This window comes from Sceloporus undulatus, chromosome 2 (assembly GCF_019175285.1).
Source record: "Sceloporus undulatus isolate JIND9_A2432 ecotype Alabama chromosome 2, SceUnd_v1.1, whole genome shotgun sequence".
NCBI classification, from domain to species: domain Eukaryota; kingdom Metazoa; phylum Chordata; class Lepidosauria; order Squamata; family Phrynosomatidae; genus Sceloporus; species Sceloporus undulatus.
Window position 1 is genome coordinate 124,247,298 of NC_056523.1, and position 25,783 is coordinate 124,273,080.

A 25,783-nucleotide genomic window follows, 5' to 3' on the forward strand; every position below is an offset into this window, starting at 1 on the left:
TTTATTCAGAAGAAAAAAAAAACACCTGAATGATGACTCCAGGACACAAGCCACTCTTTGTCATACCCTCTAAAATTCCATCTTGCACTCCCTGGGGCAGGGACGTAGCTAGGATTTTAGGAAGGGGGGGTCCAGACTAAGTGCCACCATTATAATGGGGCTTGAGTGTGGCGGCGCAGCAGCATACACCATTCATTTTTCTAATGGAAGGGGGGGTCCGGACCCCAAGAACCCCCCCCCTTGGCTACGTCCCTGCCTGGGGGTTCAGGCACCCAAGTTGGGAAGCCCTGCCCTAGACTAGCAATTATGCAAGGTGTTGGATTACATCTCCCAAATAGTTCCAACACCTTTGTTAACTCCCTTAAAGTCTGGGGGGGGGGTGAGGGTGAACAGAGAATATATTAACTGTAACCCTGATACAGTTGCTCCTGTGTTTATTGTGAATATATTGGTCCAAAGCACACTGCAGAAATAATCCAGTTTGAGACCATTTTAACTGCCCTGGCTCAATGCTAGGGGATTTTGGGAATTGTAGTTTTGTGAGACGTTTAGCTTCTCTCTCAGAACTCTAGTGCCGTGCCACAATAAACTATACTACTAGGATTCCTAGCACTGAGCCAGGGCAGTTAAAGCGGCCTCAAACTGGAATATTTATGTCATGTGTTTTGGACTATCATTGATATTTAGAGTTTTGAAAAGTTACCTTTTGGACAAATCCTCTCAAATTGCAAGTATAGCCACTGGTCATGTTGATGAGATTTTGGAAGATGGTATCTGAGACAGTAATTTTCCCAAGCTTTTATGTTCATGTAATGGATGGTAGACCTCATTAATTATCTGAGATAATTAACTGGGTGAGCTTGACAGCTGTAAGAATATTTTCCCTGAACACTAAAGGCATGGCTGCCTGTCATCAGCACTGGCATTGCTTTTAGTTTTGCAATGGCTGCTCCTCACTTCTATCACTACAGGATGTAGGGATACAGATTTTTTGGCTACAGTAACTCCAGCCTATCTGTTCCCTTATCGATCTTTGTAGTAAGTTTTTAGTGATCTTTGTGTTGTTTTTTTTAAACTGGAAGATGTGGCTCCATGAGGACACCAAGGTCACCAGTAGACTCACCAAAATGTAATTCTTCAGATTCTTTGCAAAGAATCAGGAGAGTCATGCTGGATTTCGGTTTACAGTGTGCAGATACACATGTTCAAAGTCTCTTTATAGTCCTTCATGATATTTGTCTCTTAATCAAACCTTAACCACTTTGATTTTACAAAGAAAGATGTATCTAGAATTGAAGTACCACCAAATAACTACAATAATAAGTTGTAGACAGCCTAGATGCTGACCTCTTCTTCACTCTGTTTGGTCCATCTGTTTCAGCCACCATGCATGTGCTTAAAGACTGAGTGTATCTGATTAACACAAATGGTAATAAACAGACCTGGCTCTGTCTCTCTGAGGTGGATTGCCAGCTAGATCTCTGCTTCAAGCCAGTATGGTGGTCTCACCTTGTGAAATGGTGCCAAGGAGACAGATATGAGACATAATTTATTTCCAAGAATTATGGCTCCTGCAGTGGGCACTGCCAATGAACAGACAAACCGATCTGCAATAGCGAGATCACGCACTGAGACAGTAACTAAGTATCTGATGAAAAGGAGAAGGATGTAGTTTCTGCTCAGAGCAGACTATGAAATCTGGAGTAGTGCCGTCAAGCTTTATTTCCCTGCAGAGAGGAGATTAAACAAAAACACAACTAAGGCAACTATTGTGCAGCTCTAAGATTCCGTTCTGTTGCTGTAAAATATTGGACTTTTGGAGCCATGCATACCTTATGTGAGCAGTGGGTGCTAAGAAGTGAGAACAGCCTTGGAGTCTGGAGCATTTGAGACCATGGGGAATCTTCCAGCCTCAAACTGGGACAGCATAACAAAACAGCAACTGTGGTTAATGCACTTAGAGGCAGGGCTTACTTCCAGAAATACTGTACATTCTCATGCTCCTCAAGGCATATGATAATGTAAGTAGGGGCTGTTTCAAATCTGCTTTCCTTTTGCTGCTAGAGACAGCCAATACTGAAATTAGTTAGAATTACACTCTCTATGTTGCAGTATTACCACAATTTGGAAATGGTATTTTTTGGATTACAATCCCCAGAATTACACCCTAGGGCTCTGTAAACTTGGGAACCACAGTTTCCTTCTTTTCATGTGTCCCTATGACAGAAAAACTTTCCAGGTTAGACCATAGCATTGACAATGGCCTGGAATGAAGGAATCAGAACTAATTATGTCTCCAAAGAAAACCAGGTAGCCACATACTTCAATATTAGACAGGCTCCATACACACAGAGAAAGAGAGAGCAGGGGAGGGGGCACACAACTGAAAGAAAGCTTTTCATACAGATACTAGTGCTCTCTTAATAATTATTGCAACTAGATTGCAACGCAACTGGTTGTCCATGGGTAACGAGAATCAGTTCTGGGGTTATTAAGTAGTTCTAAAGTTGATGGTTCATTTATTTTATTTTATTTTATTTATTATTTATTTACTGGCTTTATATCCTGCCTTTCTCCCAAAATGGGAATCAAGGCAGTTTACAATAATTTAAAAAGGATAGTTCACAAACAGTTATGTGTTGGTAAGTAAACTACTAAAACCTAGTGCTGTCTTAAATATAATATGAGCTATTATACCAATGCCACTGACACAAAACAGTGACCCCATTTGTTAAAGTAGGTGAAAGAGTTTGTTCATTCCAGTTTTGACTTAAATATCTGCATTTTAAAAATCACAATAAATAATAATAATAAAATAAAATTTTATTTATATACCGCCCTTCTTAGAATCAGGGCGGTGTACAGCAATTATACAACAATACAACAATGGAGCTATACAAAATTAGTTAAAAACAGTTCAATAAAAATAATAAAATTCATGCCAGCGAAACAGTGCTGACAAAGGGGGGGGGGTTAGGAAATATTCTGGTCAGGGGTAGGCCTGCTCGAATAAGTAGGTTTTTAGCCCCTTCTTAAATTGGGCTAGGGAAGTGGCTGAGCGGAGCTCGAAGGGCAGCGAGTTCCAGAGGTTGGGGGCCGAGATGGAAAAGGCTCTCCTAGAGATGGAAATATATTTCCCCTCTGGAACTCTTAACAATAGCTGCCCTGATGATCTGAGTGTGCGTGAGTGTAAAAACCAGTAAAAAAGTAGTAATCAGAAATGAATGAAACAAAACAGTAAAACTAGAATTGTACAACTGCCGTTTTTAAAAAACAACAACAACAAAGACAAATATTCACAGGCAACAAACAAGAGTTAGAGGAATCCAAAACTCTTAGGGATGTGGGACTGTCTTTGCTTGACACATAAAAGCTAATGTTGACAAAACACAGTGAACTTTCCTAAGTGCCACTGCTAAATAGGCCCTTTTTTCTTGCCAGAGAAAATGGTGGAATCTGTGTGAGAGACAGTGACTGAGGCACATTGTCCTTCCTAAATGGTACTCTTGCTTAGATATGGATAAAAAAAAATCCGAATCTAATTTTTGCATCCAGATTTTGATGTGAAAAAATTAATGCCCTCATACATGTGTGACATGATTAAGAGCTACAAAAATTAAGAAAGTGGACTCTTTAGATCGTGTTTTACATCAGTGTAAGAATTTATTTTTTCCTTTTTTTCCTCTTCTTTGGAATAGACATGTTTTATAACTGGGGAACTACTTTGGAGGTAAAATAGTTGGTGATGAAGTCGCAGGTGTACTAGTGAATGAGCATTGCAAAAGCTAACTAAAAACTATTTTAGATATAGTAAATAGTTTCATTATAGTCTTTGGGATTCCCCCCCTTTGGAACTACAGAAAGAAAGCTAGTTTTGGTTGTCACTTAGATTCCATACTTACCTGTACATCTGAAATATTAGAAATGTTCTGAAGTGCTGTACTAAGTATAATCTGAAAAAATGTAAATAGGACGAATGATATAATCTGATATGCTGGTTTTAAACCAAGAACAGGGAGCCATCCCCCATCCAGATGATGAACTACTTTCTTGCCTCTCCATTGTTGTGATGCCTGGGGCTAGTAAGAACTGGAGTTCAACAACTAGAATGCTAGTTTCATTCTTGTTGCTGTTGCTGCTGTGTGCCTTCAAGACGTTTCCAACTTATGGCTACCCTAAAGTGACCTTATCATGGGGTATTATTGGCAAAATTTGTCCAGATGAAGTTTGCCATTGACTTTCCTTGAGGTCAAGAGCATGTGACTTGCCTAAGATCACCCTGGTCTTCAGACTCACAGTCCCAACTCTCAAATCACTACTTTAGTTTAAATCTATTTTTAAGTGTCAAACAGTACAGATGATAATATATTTTGATGGTAAGTAGCCTCTTGGCTATACATACTATTAAATGGCAAGAGGGAAAGCACCAGTTTATATTAATGAAATAATTTTTAGGTGGGGCACTTTCATCTGCAGCTCAGATTCAAAGACATCTGAGTCAGACACCCAAACAGTGAAGAGATAATCCCCACTTTCTGCAGATTGCCTTTTGCATATCCTGTACCTCATGGGGAAAAAGACCCTCCATAGTTACCATAATCCCTAATTTTTCATGCCATATAGCTGGCAATAATTGAATCATAGATTTGGAAAGGGTTCCATAGACTATTGAGTCCAATCCCCCGATGAAGGAAATCAAGCTAGCATCCCCAGCAGATAGCTGTCCAGCCTTTTTAAAAAACATCCAGAGAAAGAGACCTCACCATGTCTCTAGGTAATTGCTTTCATTGTTCAACCACTCTTAATGTCAAGACATTTTTTCTAATGCTTAACTGAAATCTGCTTTCTTGTACTCTGTAACTTAAAATCATTTGGCTTGTCCTTGGCATTGTGGGTGCAAATGGTTATGTCTGAAATAGAGGACTGGAGAAAAATAATAAAAATAAGGTGTTTTTCCATAAGCATTTTCATTGTTTCTATTCAACTCTTCCTCATCTCTACCCCAACACATAGTTCAGTTTTTCATTTATAGTTTCCAAATCCTCTTGTGCCAAGAGCAGTTACATTTAGACATAGCTTAAAGGAAAGGTGACCTTGGAAAGGATTTTAAAGATCCTCTTTTCGTTTTCATTGACAAGGAGAAAAGGTTTGATAAGAGAATTTCTTGCTGGAGTTATTTATCCATCTGGAAAGCACTAATATAGGGAAAGCCTCCACTGTGTTGTTGACTATTAAAAGGTCATGCTAATTCTACCAGCCCCACTCCATCACCAAGCACAGCATATAAGCCATGTTGACACAAAACAGCAAGGCTCTAACTAGTGCAAACCCAAAAACCCTGTTGTGTAGCACAAGGCAATCCATAAATATTTTGCACCATTTTCTAAGGGAAATCAAACAAATTGATAAAGAGGCTCCAAATATATAGATCCACACCAAACACAGTGCCTATATTGTTTAATGAAGTAGAGCTCCTTCAGTGTGAACTGTATTACATCACTCTCAGAGGGACTGTGCCAATATAAATTTTTGCAGAAATTTGACTTTTGGAGGAAGGTTCACTTCCTTGATGATTTTATCCTTAACTGTTAGCAAAATTATTGTTAGCAAAATTATTTTTCCCCATCACCTGTACTCTTCCAATAGGATTAATAGCTGGAAAGAAAAGGAACATTGGCCATACCTGTGAGATATTCCTTTTTGGTTATGGAACCATCCTGATGTGGGTCACTGGTCCAATTGGATTAAAAACTAGAAAGAAAAGGCCCTGTGCCACATGCCTATCTGCTCATACTAACTGAAGGGATTCAGTATTTAAGAAGTTCCATTCCCCATCAGCTTTCTCTTTCTTGGATTCCATGCCTCAAAAGGAACCTTAAATGTCACTTCCAAAACAGGAGCCACCAATACATTTCCTTTTCCAGCCTTAATTACATTTGAGGTGCTTGAACCAGTTTTGCCTTTTATGGAGAAAACCTTGCTGGTATGAAGCCAAAGAACACCTTCTCTAAAGTGAGTTCCATATTTATAGAACTCTGTATATTGTACTCAACTCCTTGAATCACAGCTGAAAGCAAATTGGAGTCATCACACACTGCAGGGTACAAGTAGAATAGACTATAGCTAGTATCTTCTAGTAACTGAGTTGCTTGCCTTCTGGGTTAGCTGTGGGTTAGAAATGTGCTAAGAGTAGCCCCAATTCTTAGGTTATGAACTCATGAACAATTCTAGCAAATGTAATACAGTGGTACCTCGGGATACGAAATACCCAGGTTACGAATTTTTCAGGATACGAAAAAATCCCATAGGGATTTATTGTTTCGGGTTACTAAAGTTTTTTCGGGTTACGAAAAAATCCGGCGCTATTTTAAATGGAGCCGCGGCAGAGCCGCGGCTTTTTTCCCCATTAGCGCCTATGGGTTTTCGGCTTACGAAGGCTTTTCGGGTTACGAAAGCGGCCGCGGAACGAATTAAATTCGTAACCCGAGGCACCACTGTAGTCTGATCTCTGTAGGTCACATTGAAACCATATTTTGACCATGAATTTCAGGTATAATGCTAGAAAATAATATAATTACAGTGGACCCTTGTTATACGCTGTGGTTTGGTTCCAAGATCCCCCGTGTATAACAAAATCCGTGTATGCTGAAGTCCCATTAAATATAATGACATAGCAAAATGGTGTCCCTTATGAAAACTGGAAAATCAAGGTAAATTTATACTTTTTTGGAACATTTTCAAACCGTGTATGCTTGAATCCGTGTTTAAAAAATCCGTGTATAAGAAGGGCCGACTGTATAGAAAAGATAAGTTCAGGTGGAAACTAAAGAGTGACTGTATGCTGGAAAGGGAAGATGAAGGATATTGGAAGAAGTGAGAGACTGGTAGAGGCATCACAGAAGAAACTGTACATTTTAAGCAGTATTAAACGCAGTTTCAAAAGAGTGGCTCAGGGTAAACTTTTTTGGGGGGAATTATGAAATCCCTGTAGCTCACATGAGATTCTCAAGGATAATAACTTATTCCCCACCAAAGCAAACAAGGTCACTAACGTGTTTTCAGCTACACTTTTGCCACAAGAACAATTTTGAACTGTGATCAAGCAGAAAAAAATCAGTAGTGAAAAATAAATGTGTGGCCCAACCCAGGTAGTCTAGCCAATAAGCCTTTTGTCCTGAGGAAAACTCATTATGAGTATATGAATGCTAATTACTTGGGTGTTCTCAACCTCCAGGTCAGAGAATTTAAAAGAAAAATATTACTTGACACACAAAAGTATCTCTTCAGTTTAACAGATATTATTTCAAGTGAATTTGAAGGGGACACTTTGCTCCAGCTTTCTCTTTGAGGCAAGCTGTAGGAGTCCCCAGAAAAAGGCTCTTGGTAGTGATACCACTTAGCTTATTTTTAAGTGTGTAATTAAAACATTTATCAATTCAGTCACTGTATTCTGAAACTTTCCCCTGGTACAGTGCTTTTCTTATCTTTCCATTATGTCAGTTGCCATTAGATTGACTTTATACACTACACTATTTTTTTTTAAATGCACATTTTTGTATGGTATGCTTTTGAGTATTCTTAGACAACAACAACAATAATCCTGCCTCTCCCTATGGATCAAGGAGGGTTACAGTAACACAATTAATACAATAAAATACATAATAAAAACAAACCCAAAATACATAATCCCCTATCCCTCCACCATAAGCAAAACAATAAAAGTAAAAATACACATTAAAATAGTTAAAACAGGCGAACTGCAGAGTCAGTTTGGGGCAGAGAAGAACTACAGTTGGCCGTTCTTATACACATATTTTTTATACAGGAGATTCAAGCATACACAGTTTGAAAATGTTCAAAAAAAGTATACATTTCAAATATCAAACATTGATTTCAATTTTTTAAAAGGGACACAATTTTGCTATGCCATTATATTTAATGGGACTTGAGCATCCACGGATTTTGTTATCCACGGGGGATTTTGGAACCAAATCAAGTGACTGAGCCCTCCCTTCATGCCAACAACTGCCATCTTCCAGCCTGGAGGGAGTGAGGGGGATTGGGAAGGGGCTAGTTTTGAATTTTTATTCTTTATTTTTATTGCTGTAACCCGCCCGGATTCCTTGTGATTGGGCAGGCTATAAATAAATAATTTATTATTATTAAACCCCAGCGTATAACAAGAGTCTATTGTATCTGTATTAAAGTATGTGGTAATATGGTAATGTGTGTGTGTGGGGGGGGTCAGTCAGTCTGGGAAGGCCTGCCGGAAGAGATCTCCTCCGGCAGGTCATTCCACACTAGGAGCAGCAGACGAAAAGGTCCTCTGGGAAACCACAGTCAGACTGGTCTTCTTTGGCTGCAGTACATTCTTTCCGGGGGACTGGAGTGTGTAGGATGGATTGTATAGAAAAAGGTGCTCCCCGCATGCTGGACTCAAGCCACGTAGGGTTTTAAAGGTTAAACCAACACCTTGTACTGTGCCTGGAAATTAATGGGCAGCCAATGGAGAGATTTTAGGATTGGTGTCATATGATCGACTCTAGATTTACTGGCGAACCAATCTGGCTGCCGTATTTTACACCAATTGAAGTTTCCGAACGTGGCACAAGTAGCCCCATGTAGAACGCATTGCAGAAGTTGAATTGAGAGGTTATCAGCGTGTATACCACCACTTCTAGTCTGAAGCAGAGTCCTCCCTCCAGTCCATCTGCCTTGGTCCAGGCCTCAGAGGGAGAGAAGAATGCTGGACCTGATCCCCTCCCTCCCCCCCCACCATTCCCTTCTCCTTTTGTGTTGTGTCTTTTTAGATTGTAAGCCTGAGGGCAGGGAACCGTCTATTATCCCCTCTGTTGTAAGCCGCCCGGATTCCCAGTGATTGGGCGGCATATAAATAAATCCTATTATTATTATTATTATTATTATTATAGATCTCCCAGCTCCAGGTAGGGTCGCAGCTGGCATATCAGACAAAGCTAATAACAGGCGCTCCTGGCTGTCACATCTATCTGAGCTAACAACTGAAGGGATGGGTTCAGGAACACCCCTAAGCTACGAACACAGTCCTTTAGGGGAAGTGTGACTCCGTCCAGGACCGGTTGGTATATTTCCATATGGGGATTAGGGATCCCTATAGCGAGTACCTCCGTTTTATCAGAATTCAATTTGAGTCTGCTTTTCCTCATCCAGTCCATTCCTGCTTTAAGATATTCATTCAGAGGAGAGATACCATCCTTAGTCACTGCAGCAGTCCAAGACATGGAGAAGCATATCTGGGTGTCATCAGTGTACTGATAACATCCCGCCCCATGTGTCTGGATGATCTCGCCCAGCAGGCTACAACATGAAAACATGGTTTAACATTATGTCTGATCTAAGCCAAAGCCAAATTTTCATAAAATAAAAAATAGGCATTAATTTTATAAACCATAAGTGCAGATGTAAAACCATAGTATGATCATAAAACCTCTAAACCTAGTAACAGCTTGGTCAGACTACCACAGAAAATTGCAGGTTTCAAAGGCAAATCCTATCCCACATGTTTGACTTAAATTAATGTCACTTGATACCATGCTAAATCCCACAGATATAATAGAGAAGACTGCACACAGTAATTAAAATATGATTCACCATTCTTGATTTTAAAAGGAAAATATCCTTATGCTACACAGTAAGGCAACTTACTGAGCACTGACTTATCAAAGTGGACAGCAAGTTGGATCTATGAAAGTTTCTTTATATTTTCAGCCACACAAATACCACTCAGAATTCAAACAAGTTTCTTCCAAATGTTTTATTGGTTGGACATCCATTCCACAATGTGAACAAATATCTAGCATACATCACTATAATACCAGTGAGAGAAACAGACAGGCCAAGTACCAAGGCACTGTATGCTCTGAAAATAAGGAAGCAGGACATGAGGCAGGAAAGGGAAAACCCTCAATAATGCAGATATGACTCTGGGTTTGTTGAGGGCGCCTTTTGGGATATTGGTAGAAAGGGCAGTTGGTGCAAGGCAAAACAGGAGTTCTCAAAAGGAGTATTACAGGTATCGTGCAGTAATCATCCTATTATTGCTTCTTTCTCATCTTCGTACACCTCTGATGCTAAGCACAACTGCAGAATTGCTGCAGAACTGGTACAACTCCTGAGAAGAATTAGCTACGTGGCAGCAGCAACTCCTCAGGGCTTAGCTTTGTTGGAATGGAATGAGAAGATGGAAAGAAGAGAAAGAGACTGAAACTGTCCTAAAATGAAAGTGCTCACAATTCTCAGAAAATGGGTGCTGAGAGTAAAAGGCAGCCCACACTGCTCCGGACTTCAGAAAATATAGCAACAAATTCTTGTTTATTCAGTCAGCTGGATTCGATGCCTGCCAAATCCAAATCCTCATCAAGAAATAGTATGGCAGAACTACAGACCTATAGTCAGCAAGGAAGATCTGTCACAATCCCAATAGGAAATGAGCTCTGAAATGTCCGTCTATAGAGACATATTACTTAGAACTTCATTCATCTCCACTGGCCACATGTCTGCAAATCCTTCCCACATTTATCACACAAACTTTTCAATTGGCCTTCTCTATGTAGGGTTCCTAGATCTTTACACTTGGGTCACATACAGTCCATAGAATTCTCAGGCTGAAGAGCCACTGAAGAGACCAACCCTTTCATATATGCACAGTTGGGTGGCAGGAAACCATCAGGCTCTGGGTCTACATTTTCAATATTGTCCATCTGGTCTCTAGGACTATCCCAATTGATGTGGAAACGGGTGACTCGGGGATTGGAGGCCAGGATATTCCTCTGCAGCTAGAAGTAAGAAGAAGAATAGTCAAAATTATATAGGTTTATAGTGGATTTAGTTTTCTAGGCAACAACCTCTCAAATCCTGCAACAATTCCACAAATAGGGACAAAGGAGATTTTAAAAAGAATGCACTACTTTATAACAACAACAACAAATGAAACTGGTCATTTGAGTAATCCTTCCTGTTCTACTACATCAGGGTAATCCCTGTGTAAGGAACCTGCTCATATTTTACAGCTAGAAGAGAACTGGTTCAAGATATAGACATCAGTTTTAACCTAGGCTCCATCTTTGAGTACATAAAATGCTGACCTTACAAGATCTATTGTGATGTCCCATCAATTCCAATTTGCTTTAAACATTTGGAAAATCCCTTTGTGAGAACATGAGTTCTTCCAAAGGACAACCACAGCAGTGCCTCTCAAGCTTATGGAGCTGAGAAGAAAGCTTGTTGTGTGTGTTCAAGTCACTTCTGACTTATGATGACCCTAAGGAAAACTTATCACAGGGTTTTCATGACAAGGTTTGTTCAGAGGGGGATTACCATTGCCTTCCTCTGAGCCTGAGAGTATGACTTACCAAAGCTACCCAGTGGTTTTCCATGGCTGATTGGGGATTTGAATCCTGGTGTCCAGACTCATAGTCCAACGTTTAAATTACTACACCATGCTTGTTCTCATAGAAACATTATCAAATACATAAACTATACATTGAAATTTAGGCTCTCTTTGTCTTGTCCTGGGGGCAGGTAATAAACCGAGGACGAACTGAAATCACCATATGGCTTCCTTGATTGGGAAATGGAAGATCGGAATTTCTGCTAACACCTTTCTTATACCCACATACTGTTTTCTAGTACTGTCTGGTGCTGGATCTCAAGGGTAGGATCCTGCTTTTTGATATCTTGCATGTATTTTCTAAACTCTGAAATAGGGTTTGTCACGAGCAGAGAGTTTGCAGTCTAATTTCAGCTCTGCCATATCCTCAGCAGGCCACAGCATTGCTCTCAGTGGTAATCAGAAGTGATATTCTAGATGATCAGAAGTCACTTCTATTTACTTTTAGGCTGTATTTTTAGCACCAGGGGAATAGCCTTTAACTCTCAAACCATGCCTCCCATAGATTATTTCCAAATAATTGGTTTTGGGGTCTGGGCAGTAAAGGGATGCATGAGACCTTCTATGGTCCACTTTGCTCTAAAATGACGGAAATGGTTCACTACATACTGAGTCACACATAGCAATAAAGAAAGTAGGGTAGGAAAGGATACCTTCAAGACTGATTTATTTTCGAATAAGATTTTGTGGGTTACAGTTCAAATTCTCAGAAGCACCGATGGAGTACAACTCAAAGAGTAACCCAACTATTTCTCTGAAATTAGATACTGTAGTAGTTTTTCTCTAAACATAGAAAGCAGGTATACCACCTCTTCACTTTCAACCACACTATGCCTATTTACTGGATTCCAGTCTCTTTCAAAGGGAGGATGGACCCCACTTTCTATGGAAGTATTTCTTTATATTTTAAAAAATCACAGACCTGTCTTACACCCTTGCCCTGTTTTGAACCACTTACTACACTAGATCTATGATGATCTTCAATGCTTGACTTGCCTCCTTAGGACCTACATCCCTCCACTCCATATTCCTCCAACTTGTGAGAATAAAAGATGGAATCAAGGCTGACAATCTCTCCAATATCTTTCAAGAATCCCAAGGAAGATGCTATATATACACTATTGTTTCCCAACAGATTGAGCCTCAAGTAGTCCCACAAAGACACACAGGCCCACTCCTACCACCAGGCTGGATGCCTCAGTTCTCTCACCATTCCATGGAGTTATGCCAGCATAGTGTTACATTATACTAGCTCTCAATAGGATCTCAGCCTAGGACTCCAGAAAAAACACACCGGCCCTGCTCTTATCATACCAGTAACTCACCTGGGAAAAGTCTGGCTTGATGGGTGGGTTCTCTCTTAGCTCAGGATCCATGTATTCATTGTTAACATAATATCCAATACGGATGAATTCCTGTCCTAGGTAAGTGCAAGTGATAAGTATCACTGTAACTCCCACAGCATCACTCTCAGGGATCAAATCAGGCTTGGGGGCATTGGCCTGAGGAGGAAAAGGACACAAGAACAAAATTAATGACATTTGCATCATGACCCATTCCCTAAAATACTAAAGTTGTGTTTTTCTATTTGATTCTCATCTATTTCATGATACACATTAAGTAAAACTGAATAACTATCACTCCTAGGATTCTATAGACTGAACAGGAATTTAAACAGGTTTTGTAGCCCAAGCGTAATCTATTCACTACACTGCACTGCTCTTTAGAATATAACAGCATATAGGAAACAGATTTATAACAAGTTAGAACATTTTCCATTTAGCTGAGTATTACTGACATCAACTGGCAGTAGTTCTCCACAGTTTCAGACAGGGCTTTTCCAGTTTAACTTGGGCCTGATCTAGACCGGTGCTTTGCGTCGGCCTGGCCACGTACTAGGGTTACATGGGGGCGGAGCATCCGCATGCCCTGCAACCCTAGTACGTGGCATCGTCGTCATCATGGCGGCCTCCCATCTACACGGGGGTCGCCATGATTACATCACACATGTGCCGCATCCAAATGGCGCAGCATGTGCGTGACGTCTCCGTGCCACCCCAGGACACTTATGGCGGCCTGGGTGCAGCGTAGGAAGGAGCTCTGAAATGAAGCTCCTTTTGGGAGACGCCCCATTCCCGCAACAACCAAATGGCTGCAGGAACGATGCCAGAGAGAAAGGGGCTGGGTGGCCCCTTTCTCTCATGGCTTTGGCTCCCGGGGTGTCCAGGGGCATGAAGCTCCAAGGACACCCCTTTTCCGCATCACGGAGAAGTGACATTTTCCCGCTTCTTTGTGGTCTGGAAACTCCGAATTGCTGGTAAGGCTGCCCTGCCCCCAACCCAGAGATAAAAGGGGCAGTCTGTATCGCGCCTTGGAGATGCCAGGAACTGAATTGGGACCTTCAGCATGCAATGTATCTTTTCTTCCATTGAGCTATACAGAACTTGAGACGGGCTTATGTTGGAGAAACAAAGTCATATATGGCAGGACAATGAATATCAACAAGTTTTTGTTTCATAGTTATGTCATAACACAGACACACAGAGAAATATGTGCAGCCTAAGAAAACTATGCTAAAAGATAGACAAATACCCTCATTTCAGCCCAGCATGAAAGTAAGTTTTTGATACTGAAGAACTCAATTAGCAGATTAAAAGAAAAATATAGGTGAGGTTGATCATAAATGGCAGGCAAGTTAAGCAAAAGTGTGAAAAAACAGTGAACTGAGCCACTACATTTCTTTGGGAGAAATAATTGAAATAACAATAGGTGATCTTCTGTAAGACTATTGATTACAGCAAGAGTAGGGCAATCAGTTTGGGATGGTAGTCCTAACATCACTAATTTTCTTGAAGAGCCAGGAAGACAATATCACTCCCCCTTCACCTTTCCTACAATACAAAGGGATTGGCAGTACATAATAAAGAGGATGTATACGTGTACTGTATGTTATTACAAAACAAAACTGAACAAAAATGAAAGAGAAATAACTTTTAGCTATGAAAAAGCCTTCCACAAAGAAGAAGGGGCACCAATGTTTATCAGGTCACTGATATTATGATAAATAGCAAATGCTTCAGGATACAAATACAGTAGAAGCTTAGACTGGATAAAATACTTCAAAGGCACAAGATCTCATCTAATCTAGGTAGCTAAGCAGGGTCAGCATTGGCTAGGACTTGGATGGGAGAACCCCAATAAATACCAAGTGCTGCAAGCTATATTTTAGAGGAAGGAATTGGCAAAAACACCTGAGTATTCCTTGCCTAAGAAAACCCTATGAAATTCATGGAGTTGCCATAAATTGATAGTGACTTGATGGCAGATAAACACATAGATGTTAAAATAATTGTGGAAAACTTGTTGGATTCCATATGTTCTTGGATTCCAAATGCCACTATCCCCGACGACTGGCCACACAGGCTTAGTCTTTTCATTTAATCTCCTCTGTCTTCCTACCTTCCACTCTTCCTGGCTTTCCTCCCTCTTCTCCAAATTATAGTTTTGGAGTTACAAAAGTTAGTTAGAACTTACTTCAAACAAAAACATATGTCTCCCAGCTGGAACGGGTCCCACCAGCACGGAGTCAAGAACTTGGTCATATTCCTCACTCTCTGCAGAACCCACGTAGATGATCTTCCATTCCAAGTCTGAAAGATAAAGATGGTATACGTGCAGTCAGCAGAACTGTAGGTAACATAGTCCTAGATATCTGAAGGAAACATATTCATTCCCATCCTAATAAAAGAAGTCAATATTCTAAGGCAAAAAACTAAGTTACTATCAGTGTTTGGGGAACTGTATTCTGTATATCTATGTTTAAAGAATGTTCAAGAGCAAGGCTGAAGATGTGAGTAAACAACTGTCAGCAACTTTCATTCCCAATGAAGAGGAGCTCCTTTGAAGAACAGCTCTTTCTCAGTTCTGTCCCTTAAAAAAAACAACAAATCAGATTAATCAAGGATTCAATTTTATTTAGGGGAAGATATGCATTTATGTCTCCCACCCTGACAGACCATAATCTGGAAAGAATGGGAGCCCAGAGCACTTACATTCTAATTGAATGAAGCTAACAAATTTGATAGAAATTTTGACTTCTAGGCCTTAGTTTGTCATGTACAGCCTCCTGTAAGGTAAACAACCATTCCCCAATCTCTTGCCATCATAGGGAGCAAAATACATAATGTAGCATTCAGTGTCAGCTTGTTCGTTGGAAGATTTTTCCTAGGACCAGGATGCACTAACAGAAGAGATGCAAGTATTTTTTGAAGAACTGAAACGTGGTCTTGGATTCCAAATGCCATTATTTTAGTTAATTTATTATGAAAAATTTGTTGCCTTAAGGCTTTTTAGTTAATTTTTCAGTTCTTGTCACATTGTTTTTCACATCCAGTGCATATACATTGTATATTCACATATAATAGCATTATAACAACAAAGTATTCAGAATTCACTCTATGCATCTGAGGAAGTAAACCAAGGCTGCATCTGCACTCAGAAATAATGCAGTTTGACACCATTTTAATTGCCATGGCTCAATGCTATGGAATCCTGGGATCTGTAGTTTGTTTGTTTGGCACCAAAGCTCCCTGACAGAGGCAAAATATTTCACAAAACCACAAATCTCAGAATTTGTGGCATGGCAATTAAAGCAGTGACAAACTGAAATTATTTCTGCAGCAAAGATTAGCCCCAAGTCTATCAAAGCTTATGCTAGAACTTCTTTCACACAGTTAGTCTCAAAGATTCTATAAGATCCCTTTGCATACTACCAACTAAGTATATAATAAGCAGTTTTATCAAATTTCTATGGCACAAACCGCCAACCCCCCTGTCAGATAATCAGTCAAATCAATTTCTCTGCAAGGTGTTTCCCAATATTCTCTTTGGCCTTTTGAATAATTTCTTCTGTTATATCAAATATTAAATCTACCGTGTACTCCCTCTCTTCGGATCCTGGTAGATCCATGGTAGAAGGCAGAAATGCATTTCTTTCCCTAAATAAAGTTGGATCTTGATTCACCAGTTCCAGTTCTGGTCTTCTAATTTCTCCTAGAGTTATGGAAGAAGGAAAGCCCCCTTCAATAGATGTAAGACTTGCAGAGTAGTTGAGTTAATATGCAAGTCCTCTCACTTAATTACATGAAGATCCATTTTCTTTAGGGGAGCTGACCTGAGCAGAGCTGTCTATGAACTCACTGTAGAAGCTAGCTGAACTCTAATTGACCCACTCCCAGCAAATCACTAAGTCCCCTTCCCTGTAATCCTTAGAACAATTTGGTAGCTTTTTAAAAGTGTGCTTCCACTTTAAAAATGTAGGCAAACATCAAATAAGTATAATGTGAGGTTTTTAGATTTTTAAAGAAGTTCTGGCAAGTTGCCTGGAGCATGGGGGAGGAGCAATGCTGACAGCTAACCCAGAGTTCAGCTAGAACAAGTATACATCTATCATGCAAATTACAAAGCCGGGAGGAAGCCTAGCTCTCAACAGGGGTAAAGAATCTGCTGCAGCTTCTCTTTAAATATTATGCCTGTCTTCAGCCTTTATGGATCATCTCATTAGGCAACAGTCAGGAAACATTGTGCGCAATCTGCTATGATAACCACTGGTGCAGCTATGAAGGTTAACAGCTCTCATATGTGGTACTGCTAGTTATAAGAACTTATATCCAAACATCAGGAGTCACAAGTAGAAAAATGAAGTGTCTCATCTTTTTGCATCAAATGAAAGGAACTCTGGAGAAAAGAAACAACAAATCACGGGGATCTGCATGGAATCTCAGCTTTAGAACAGATCTTTACTCTCAAGAATGTTTATAGACCTGATGAGGGCAAATGTTGTTCCCATTTTCAAACAAGGAAAAAAGAGGACATAAACAAATACTGCCCAATCAGTCTGACATCACCATCAGGAATGATTTTAGAGCAGATCATTAAACACTAAACAGACTGACTGTAAGCATTTACAAAGGAATGTCACAAACACTAAAAGTCAGCATGGGTTTCTCAAAAACAAATCATGCCAGACTAATCTGATCTCTGTTTTTGATAGTTACCAGCTTGATAGACAAAGGAAATGCTATGGATGTAGCATATCTTAATTTCAGTAAGGTCTTCAACAAGCTCCCCCATGATATTCTCACAAACAAGCTAGCAATGACTGTTAGATGGCTCTCTAATTGGCTGACAAACTGAACCGGAAGGGTTTTCAACGACGACTCCTCTCCATCCTGGAGAGTAGTGACCAGTGGGGTGCCATAGGAGGATAAAATAGAGGTCATACTTACAAAATTTACAAATGACACCAAATGAAAGACAGCTAATACCCCAGAGAACAGGATCAAAATTAAAAATGACCTTACTAGATTAGAAAGCTGGGCCAAAACTAACAAAATGAATTTCAACAGGGAGAAATGTAAGGTACTACACCTAAACAGGATGGGGGACACCTGGCTTGATAATAATACACGTGAAAGTGAACTAGGAGTCTTAATAATTAACCATGAGTTATACAGCAGCTTAAAGAGCCAATGCATCTAGGCTGTATCAACAAAGGTACAGTGTCTAGATTGAGAGAAATACAGTGCATCCGTCATATGTGGCTTTCAGCAAGAGGCAATGGTGTGTGTGCACGAGCCCCATTGTTTTCAATGGGGCTCCACCATATGCAATATTTTCCTTACGCGGGGGTGGTCCTGAACGTATCCCCTGCGTAAGGGAAGGGTGCACTGTAATAGTGTGCAGTTCTGGGCATTACAATTTAAAAAGGATGTTGACAAGCTGGAACATGCTCAGAGGAGGAGGATTAATATAGTGAAAGGTCTGGAAACCATGCCCTATGAATAGAGGCTCAGGGAGCTGGGTATGTTTAGCCTGGAGAAGAGAAGGTAAAGAGGTAATATGATAGCCCTGTTTAAATATTTGAAAGGATGGCATACTAAAAATGCAGCAAGTTTGTTTTCTGAAACTTGAGATTAGGACTCAGAGCAATGGATTCAAAGTACAGGAAAAGAGATTCCACCTCAACATTAGCTTCCAGACAGTAATAGCTGTTCGACAGTGGAACACACACCTGTGGAGTGTGGTGGAGTCTCTTTCTTTGGAGGTTTTTTAAACAGAGGCTGGATGGTCATCTGTCAGGGGTGCTTTGTGAATTCCTGCATGGCAGGGGTTTGGACTGGATGGCCCTTGTGGTCTCATCGAACTCTATGATTCCAAATATACATTTTGCAGATGCAAGACTAAAATGTTTAATCGTATTAATGAAAGCTGTGATTTCCAGTATAGTGATCTGTACCAAACTGCATAATTGTGTATATGACTGTGCCATCAAAGAATACCATCTGCAGTGTGAAGCAGGTATTGAAAAGCATCCTCACTTTTCTTCTGTGACAGGGTTTTCCTTTTCTTATGCAGTTTTTCATGCTTGTACATGAAGAGGACGCTTTCTGCATAAGTACTTTATTTTAAAAGCCTGTCCCACAATTTTTTGTCTCTGAAGTGGACCACAGTTTAGCAAGCTCTTAATTTGCATATGTGCATGTTGTTCATAAGGAAATCAGCAGTTTAAGTTAAGGAGTTAATTTGCCTTGTAAATTTTCATGAGGATAAGTGTTTAGTAAGCTAAACCAGCAGCTTTCCATCAAATAAACCTGAAGCATTTTCTAACCTGCTTCCCTAATATAAAGATAATCCCATGCAAAGTATACTAGACAGTGGAACTCCACTGAATTTCAATTTCTCAGCCCAGAATTTAAAATTAAAAAGGCAAGCAGAGATGGGCAAGTACTATCAAATTCTGTAGGCCACTACATTATTAAAAAGAAAGAAAGAAAAAGAAACACCAAGTCTTGAAAACTGCAGACTCCCCCCCCCCCCCCATTTCATTTCTTCTGACCTCACTGACTACATTCCATCCCAAAGCAAAGGTATATTAGGGCGCACATTTCATATATCTGATGAAGTGGCCAGTGTTCATGAAAATCCCATGCAACAAGTGTGTTAGTCTTTAAAGAGCCTCAGAGGAAGGCAGTGGCAATCCCCCTCTGAACAAATATCCCCCCCAAAAGAAAAAAAAAGTGATAGGTTTGCCTTTCGTTGCTAGCTACTTTTGGGTAAATCTCAACTCATGGTGGTCCTCTGAATGTGATGTCTCCAAGTCCCCTATACTCTACCTCCCTGTTCAGGTTCTGCAGGCCCAGGCCCATGCTCTCCATGACAGAGTCTGTCCATCAGGCATGTGGTCTTCCTTTCTACTTCCCTCCACCTTCCTCAGCATCATTTTTTCTAATGAGTTGTGCCTTTGCATTATGTGGCTGAAGCATGACGGCCTCAGTTTAGTCAACTTGGCTTCATGGGAAGAGTTCTGGCTCCATCTGTTCCAAGGACCTATTTGTTTGTCCTTTTGGCTGTCCATGCAATCCCCAGTATTCTTCTCTGGCATCACATCTAATGAATTGATTTTCTTCCTGTTTTCTTCTGTTCAGCTCTCAGTCATATATGGTAATAGGGAATACAATGGGTGAACGCGTCTAACTTTAGTGTTCAGCTGCATATCTTTAGGATTTTGTCTAGTTCTTTCATAGTCGCCCTTCCCATTCCTAATCTTCTTCTGATTTCTTGTCTGCAGTCTCCATTCTGATCAATGCTTGATCCAAGGTATGGGGAAATCTTTAAATATTTTGATTTCCTTTTTATCTAGGTTTAATTTATGTAAATTCTCTGTGGTCATTATTTTTGTTTTAAGTTTTACATTATGGAATGGCCTGCCGGACGAGATCCATCAAATTACCAATCTAGAGAGCTTTAAAAAAGCCATTAAGACAGATCTCTTCTGGCAGGCCTTCCTGGAATAAAAATATCAGCCATGAAAAGACTTCCCATCTGTGAACTCTGCCCATATGCACTTATTATTTGGATTAGCTGGTTTTTAACATGTAGTTTTTAATCTTATACTGTTTAATCTTGTTTTAAGGGGGGATACTATAATATTTGGATGTATTTTAACTTGTTGTATGCCGCTTTGATTGCCTGACAAAAAGCGAAATAGAAATAAAATGTTTATTATTTATTATTATTATTACATTAGGCCTGAATTTGCACTTTCTTCAGTGATTGTGCCAAATCTGTGACACTTTCTGCTAGTAGTATGGTGTCATCTGCATATCTTAGGTTGTTGATATTCCTTCCTCCTATCTCCACTCTTCCTTTTTCTGTGTCCAAGCCTGCTCTTCATATGGTATTTTCTGCATACAAGTTAAACAGATAGTGTGAAAGGATGAAGCCTTGCCTGGCCCCTTTGCCAATTGGGAACCATTCTGTTTCTCTGTGTTCTGTACTTACAGTAGCCTCTTGTCCTAAATACAGATTCCTCATCAGGACTATCAGATGTAGTGGCACTCCCATTTCTTTGCCTTAGGGTTGCAAAAATTGGTAATGACTTGAAGGCACACAAGGGCTGCTAACAGGTTTTCTGCAATAGATGAACACTGCTATCCCTCTAGAAATAGCTAGAGTGGAAGTTACTAGATCTGCAGTTAGTAGTCAAATATTTTAAATATTGTAACAATCCTCACAGTTTGAAGGAACATATATGATCAGTTCTGAAGTACAGCCTTCCAACAATTATGTTGCTCTATAGCCAGAAATGCCCAGTGATGTGATGTGTCATTGACTTGATGAATCTCCCAGGACAGCATAGTATTTAGCCAACTAGCTACATCTGCAGAGTTTACCAAGACCAGTTAACACTTGCCTCTTTTACTGGATAGGAAAATTCCCTCTTGCTATAGGAATAGATAACACAGCTACTAAGGAGAAAAAGACATTTAAAATGTTGTTTGCAACGAGACAGTATGGCCAGGAGCAGTGCAAGTGTTTTGCAACAATATTACTCAACGTGATGATCTATGGACCAGTGCCAGTCCCCAGCCATTTGTTGCCAGTCCCTGGTGAGTTTCCAGGGAAAAAAAGAAACTGTAGGCAACGGGCACAAATATGGTACAATTCCCTGGCACATTCGGGGGGGGGGGGACTGCCAGTCTTGAAGGCACACAAGGCAATGGGCACAAATATGGTACAATTCCCTGGCACATTCGCAGGGAAAAACTGCCTGTCACCCACATCAGACAAGCGTAGTGGTTAAATGCCTGTACTGCAGCCACTCACTCACAAACTGCAAGGCTGCGAGTTCAGTACCAGCCAAGGACTCACGCTCGACTCAGGACTGCATCCTTCTGAGGTGGCTAAAATGAGTGCCCAGCTTATTGAGGGCAGTAGCTTACATATTGTAAACTGCTTAGGGAGTGCTTAGTGCACTGATAAGCAGTATAGAAATGTATTTGCTATTGCTACAGGGAGACTACATCCTTCTTTTGATAGAACTGCTGGCTTTGAGGTCACAAATTCCATCTTAATGATTCTCTTCTCCTTTGTTTCCCTCCTCTCAACTATCTTGTCAGTTAGACGAAAGAGTGAGAATGAACCCCACCACCTTCTCTTCAGCCATAGTCTTATGGAAGCTGCTGCATATTCCAGTGGGCCCTTTTTATTAGCTAGGGTTTGGTACCAGGAAAAAACCCAACCCCACGGATAACAAAATCTGCAGATGCTCAAGTCCCATTAAATACAATGGTGTAGTAAAATAGAGTCCCTTATATAAAATGGCAAAATTAAGGTTTGCTTTTGTGAATTTATATATTTTAGGAATATTTTCCAAGCCCTGGATCTTTGAATCTGTGGATATGGAGGGCAGACTGTATTCCACACCAGCTCCATACGAAGACGTGTGGAACCTGCAGGATGGTTCTGGTGTGCGAGTGTCAGTTTAATGGTGTCCCAATGAACGACTTAGGGATTTTTTAGGCAAGGAATACTCAAGGGCTGTTGACCATTGCCTTTCTCCAAAACACAGCCGGCAGCACCTGGTGTTTTCTGTTGTTCCCCATCCAAGGGCTGATCCTGTTTAGCCTCCAAGAACAGGTGGGATCTTGTGCCCGTAGACAGCACAGCTGAATGTTATGGGCCCCCAACTTACCATGAAGAAAAGGACCGTCAGGAGAGAAAGCCCACTCATGGACCCTTCCTCCCAGCTCCTTTTTGTTGCTGTGTGCCTTTCTTTCTGATTTATGGGGACTGAAGATGGTGTTTTCTTGGCAAGTTTATTCGGAAGGGGTTTGCCTTTGCCTCCGAGGCTGAGAAACTGTGAACCGCCCAAGGTCCCCCAATGGGTTTCCACAGCAGAGCTAGGAATCGAACTGATCTGTAGCGTGTTTTAGACTCTTTGTTCTTGTTGCTGTGTGCCTTTAAGGCATTTAGGTGACTCTACGCTCCAAAGTACACTGCAGAAACAACTCAGTTTGAGACTGCTTTAACCATCCTGGCTGAATGCTAGGGAATCCTGGGAAGCCATAGTTTTGTGAGACACCGAGCCTTTCCTTTCAGGGGAGTTTATCACAGGGGAGGAATCTCTCTTAATTTCGAATGAAAAGAAGGTGGGGCCAGAACACATTCACGTGAATTCGCTAGTTCAGCAAATTTACATGAATTCGAATTGCGTTCGAACTGACTTCCCATTGCCCCAAAATAGCTTGCCATTGATCAAAATTGCATGTGGTAGTCTATCACGCAATAACGTGAAACCCCATGATTGCGTTCAGATTGCCATTAGATTATACTTCCAATCTCCCTGGTCTGAGAGAAAACTCTGGTGCCACAAAAAGCTACAGGTCCCAGGATTCCCTAGCACCGAACCAGGACAGTTAAGGAGGTCTCAAACTGGGTTGTCTCTGCAGTGTGTTTTGGACCTATCATGGGCTGCATCCTCACTGGAGAGATAACCCAGTTTGGCACCGCTTTAACTGCTCTGGCTCAAGGCTATGGAATTCTGGGAGTTGGAGTTTGTTGTGGGGCCCAGAGAGGAGCCGCTCTGGGCCCACAACAAACTCCAGCTCCCAGAATTCCATAGCCTTGAGCCAGACAAAGAGTTAAAGCAATGCCAACCCGGGTTATCTCTCCAGTGTGGATGCAGCCCTGGTGTTTCCTTGGCAAGGCTTGGTCGGAAGGGCTTTGCCACTGCCGTCCTCTGAGGCTGAGAGAGCATGGGTAGCCCCAGGACACTCTGATGGATCGGATCCCTGGTCTCCAGAGCCGTAGGTCCAGCCACTGGAGCCCCCCCGGGGCTTCCCCTCCTTCCTTCCCGCCTCATATCCACAGGGAGGCGGAGATGAGTTCGAGTCGTGCGGCGTGTGTATACGTCTATTCTCCAGACTCACCGTGAGGCAGCGCCTCTCCGCACTCGAACTGCACTTGGAAGCGGAGCGGGTGGCCGAAGGGGCTGGGGTTCTCCAGCAACGAGACTCCCAAGACCGACACCCGCGCCATGGCAGCCCCTTCCCTCCTTTCCCTTCCTCGCCTCTTCTCTTACTGGCGCGCCAACCAACCGCCCTCCGCCCCCGCGCGCCACCGGCTCCATGATAGACCCGTGCCTCAGCCAATCCCACCGAGGCAGCCCCCCCCCCGCCGCCTCCGCCAATCCCCTTCCTTCGCGCCTCTGCGGTTCACGCCCACTTCGGCTCCAGCCAATCCGCCGCTCGCGTTTGGTCCCTGGCGGGAGCTGAACCTAAACAATCAACGTTCGACGACTCCGCCCCTCCTCCGTCTCCCACCCCGACCTCCGCGCGCCAGCCCAACAGCCAATCAGCGCGCGCGGCTGCAGCCTGGGTTCCGCGCGCCCGAAGGAAAGGCAGCCAATGGGAGTCGTCCTGAGAGGACTTGCAAAGGATGGCTTGGAACTGGGAGCCCCCCTCAGTCTTTCCCTCAGTGTGGGGCGGGGAGGAGACCCTGACCCTTTCCCACTTACGGCGACCCCATCAAGGGGTTTTGTTTTGGCTTTTTGTCTGGGGGAGGTTTTGCCATTGCCTTCCCCTGAGGAGACTTGCCTAAGGCCACCCAGTGGGTTTCCAGGGCTGAGCCGGGATTCGAACCCTGCTCATCTCCAGGGTCATAGTCCAACGCTGTGCCAGGCTGGTGTATGTTTATTTCGGTCCATGACTAGTAAAAAGGGAGCAAAATAATTAATAATAATAATAATTTTATTTGTATACCACCCTGTGGCGAACCAATCTGGGCAGTTGACAACAGTAAATATAACAAGAGTAAAATATAAAATTATAAACATTATAATCCCTCCCCTCCTTAAGAAAGTATTAAAAATATGACAGATTAAAAACACAATATCAAAACATAAAACATAATTAAAACAAACTAAAAACCCTGGTGTCCCTCTGGAGATCCTCAACCATCACTGAAGATGGGGCCACGAGAGGAAAGGGGATCAGGGAGCCCAGGCCGGGATGGTTAATCTGGAAAGGCCTGCCGGAAATAGGACAGATCATGAAACACAGCACATTAAAATACTCAATATTAAATGCAGAGTTAAAAGAAAGGTTAAATACTGTATAGAACATTTGGCATTACATGGATTTAAAAACCAGGACAAAATTATAATACCTACGCCAACAAGGTATTACTGCCACACAAAAACTGAGCCTCTGCATCTACAGAAGGAGCCAGTGTGGTGTCCTGGTTTGAGTATTATTACCATTACTATTATATTTATTTACATCCCGCCCTTCTCCCAAGAGTGGGACTCAGGGCAGCTTGCAACATTAAATACAGTTAAAAACATACAAAAACAATACAGTGCACCCTTCTTTTATGTGGGGGATCCGTTCCGGCCCCCCCCCCCCACGTAAAAGAAAAAGTGCGTATGCTCGAGCCCCATTACACGTACTGGGGCTTGTGCTCGCGGTGGGGTGGGGTGGCAGCAGCACGCATGTGCCATGGGTGTACATGCCTTCGTTTCTTCCGGTGCACACTGCCACTTCTTCCGGCACTATGAGGCGGGTGCATTGTAGATTAAAATAGGATTAAATTACTACAATAATTAAAACAAATTCAACGCTAAAATATCAAATACTTTAAAAAAGATAAAAATGCTTAAAATACATTAAGAGTACTGGGCTAGGACTCTGGAAGCCCATGCTTGGAATCCCTGCTGAGCCATGGATACCCACTGGATGGCCTTGGATGAGTCACTCAGTGGAAAGCAGTGACAAACACTGGGTGCATCTACATTAGAAATAATGCAGTTTGACACCACTTTAAGTGCTGTAGCCCCGTCCTATGGAATCCCAGGGTCTGTAGTTTTACAAGGTCTTTAGCCTTCTCTGCCAAATATTCCTACAGATTCCCAGGGGTCTGTAGGATGGAGCAACAGCAGTTAAAGTGGTGTCAGACTGCATTGTTTCTACAGTGCTGATGCTCCCTCTGAACAAATCTTGCCAAGAAGCCCCT

The 25,783-nt window shown here is 41.7% G+C and overlaps 1 protein-coding gene across 1 annotated transcript; it reads right to left on the minus strand.

Annotated features, from left to right (window-relative positions):
• Positions 1–9,784: 9,784 nt before the first annotated feature.
• On the minus strand, positions 9,785–23,873 carry ASF1B (anti-silencing function 1B histone chaperone). The gene is made up of 4 exons (XM_042449056.1): positions 23,701–23,873; positions 14,963–15,078; positions 12,754–12,930; positions 9,785–10,814 (listed from the first exon to the last, which is right to left on the minus strand). The coding sequence occupies exons 1-4, from the start codon at positions 23,807–23,809 to the stop codon at positions 10,617–10,619; spliced, it is 600 nt and encodes a 199-aa protein (XP_042304990.1). The 5' UTR covers positions 23,810–23,873; the 3' UTR covers positions 9,785–10,616.
• Positions 23,874–25,783: the final 1,910 nt, after the last annotated feature.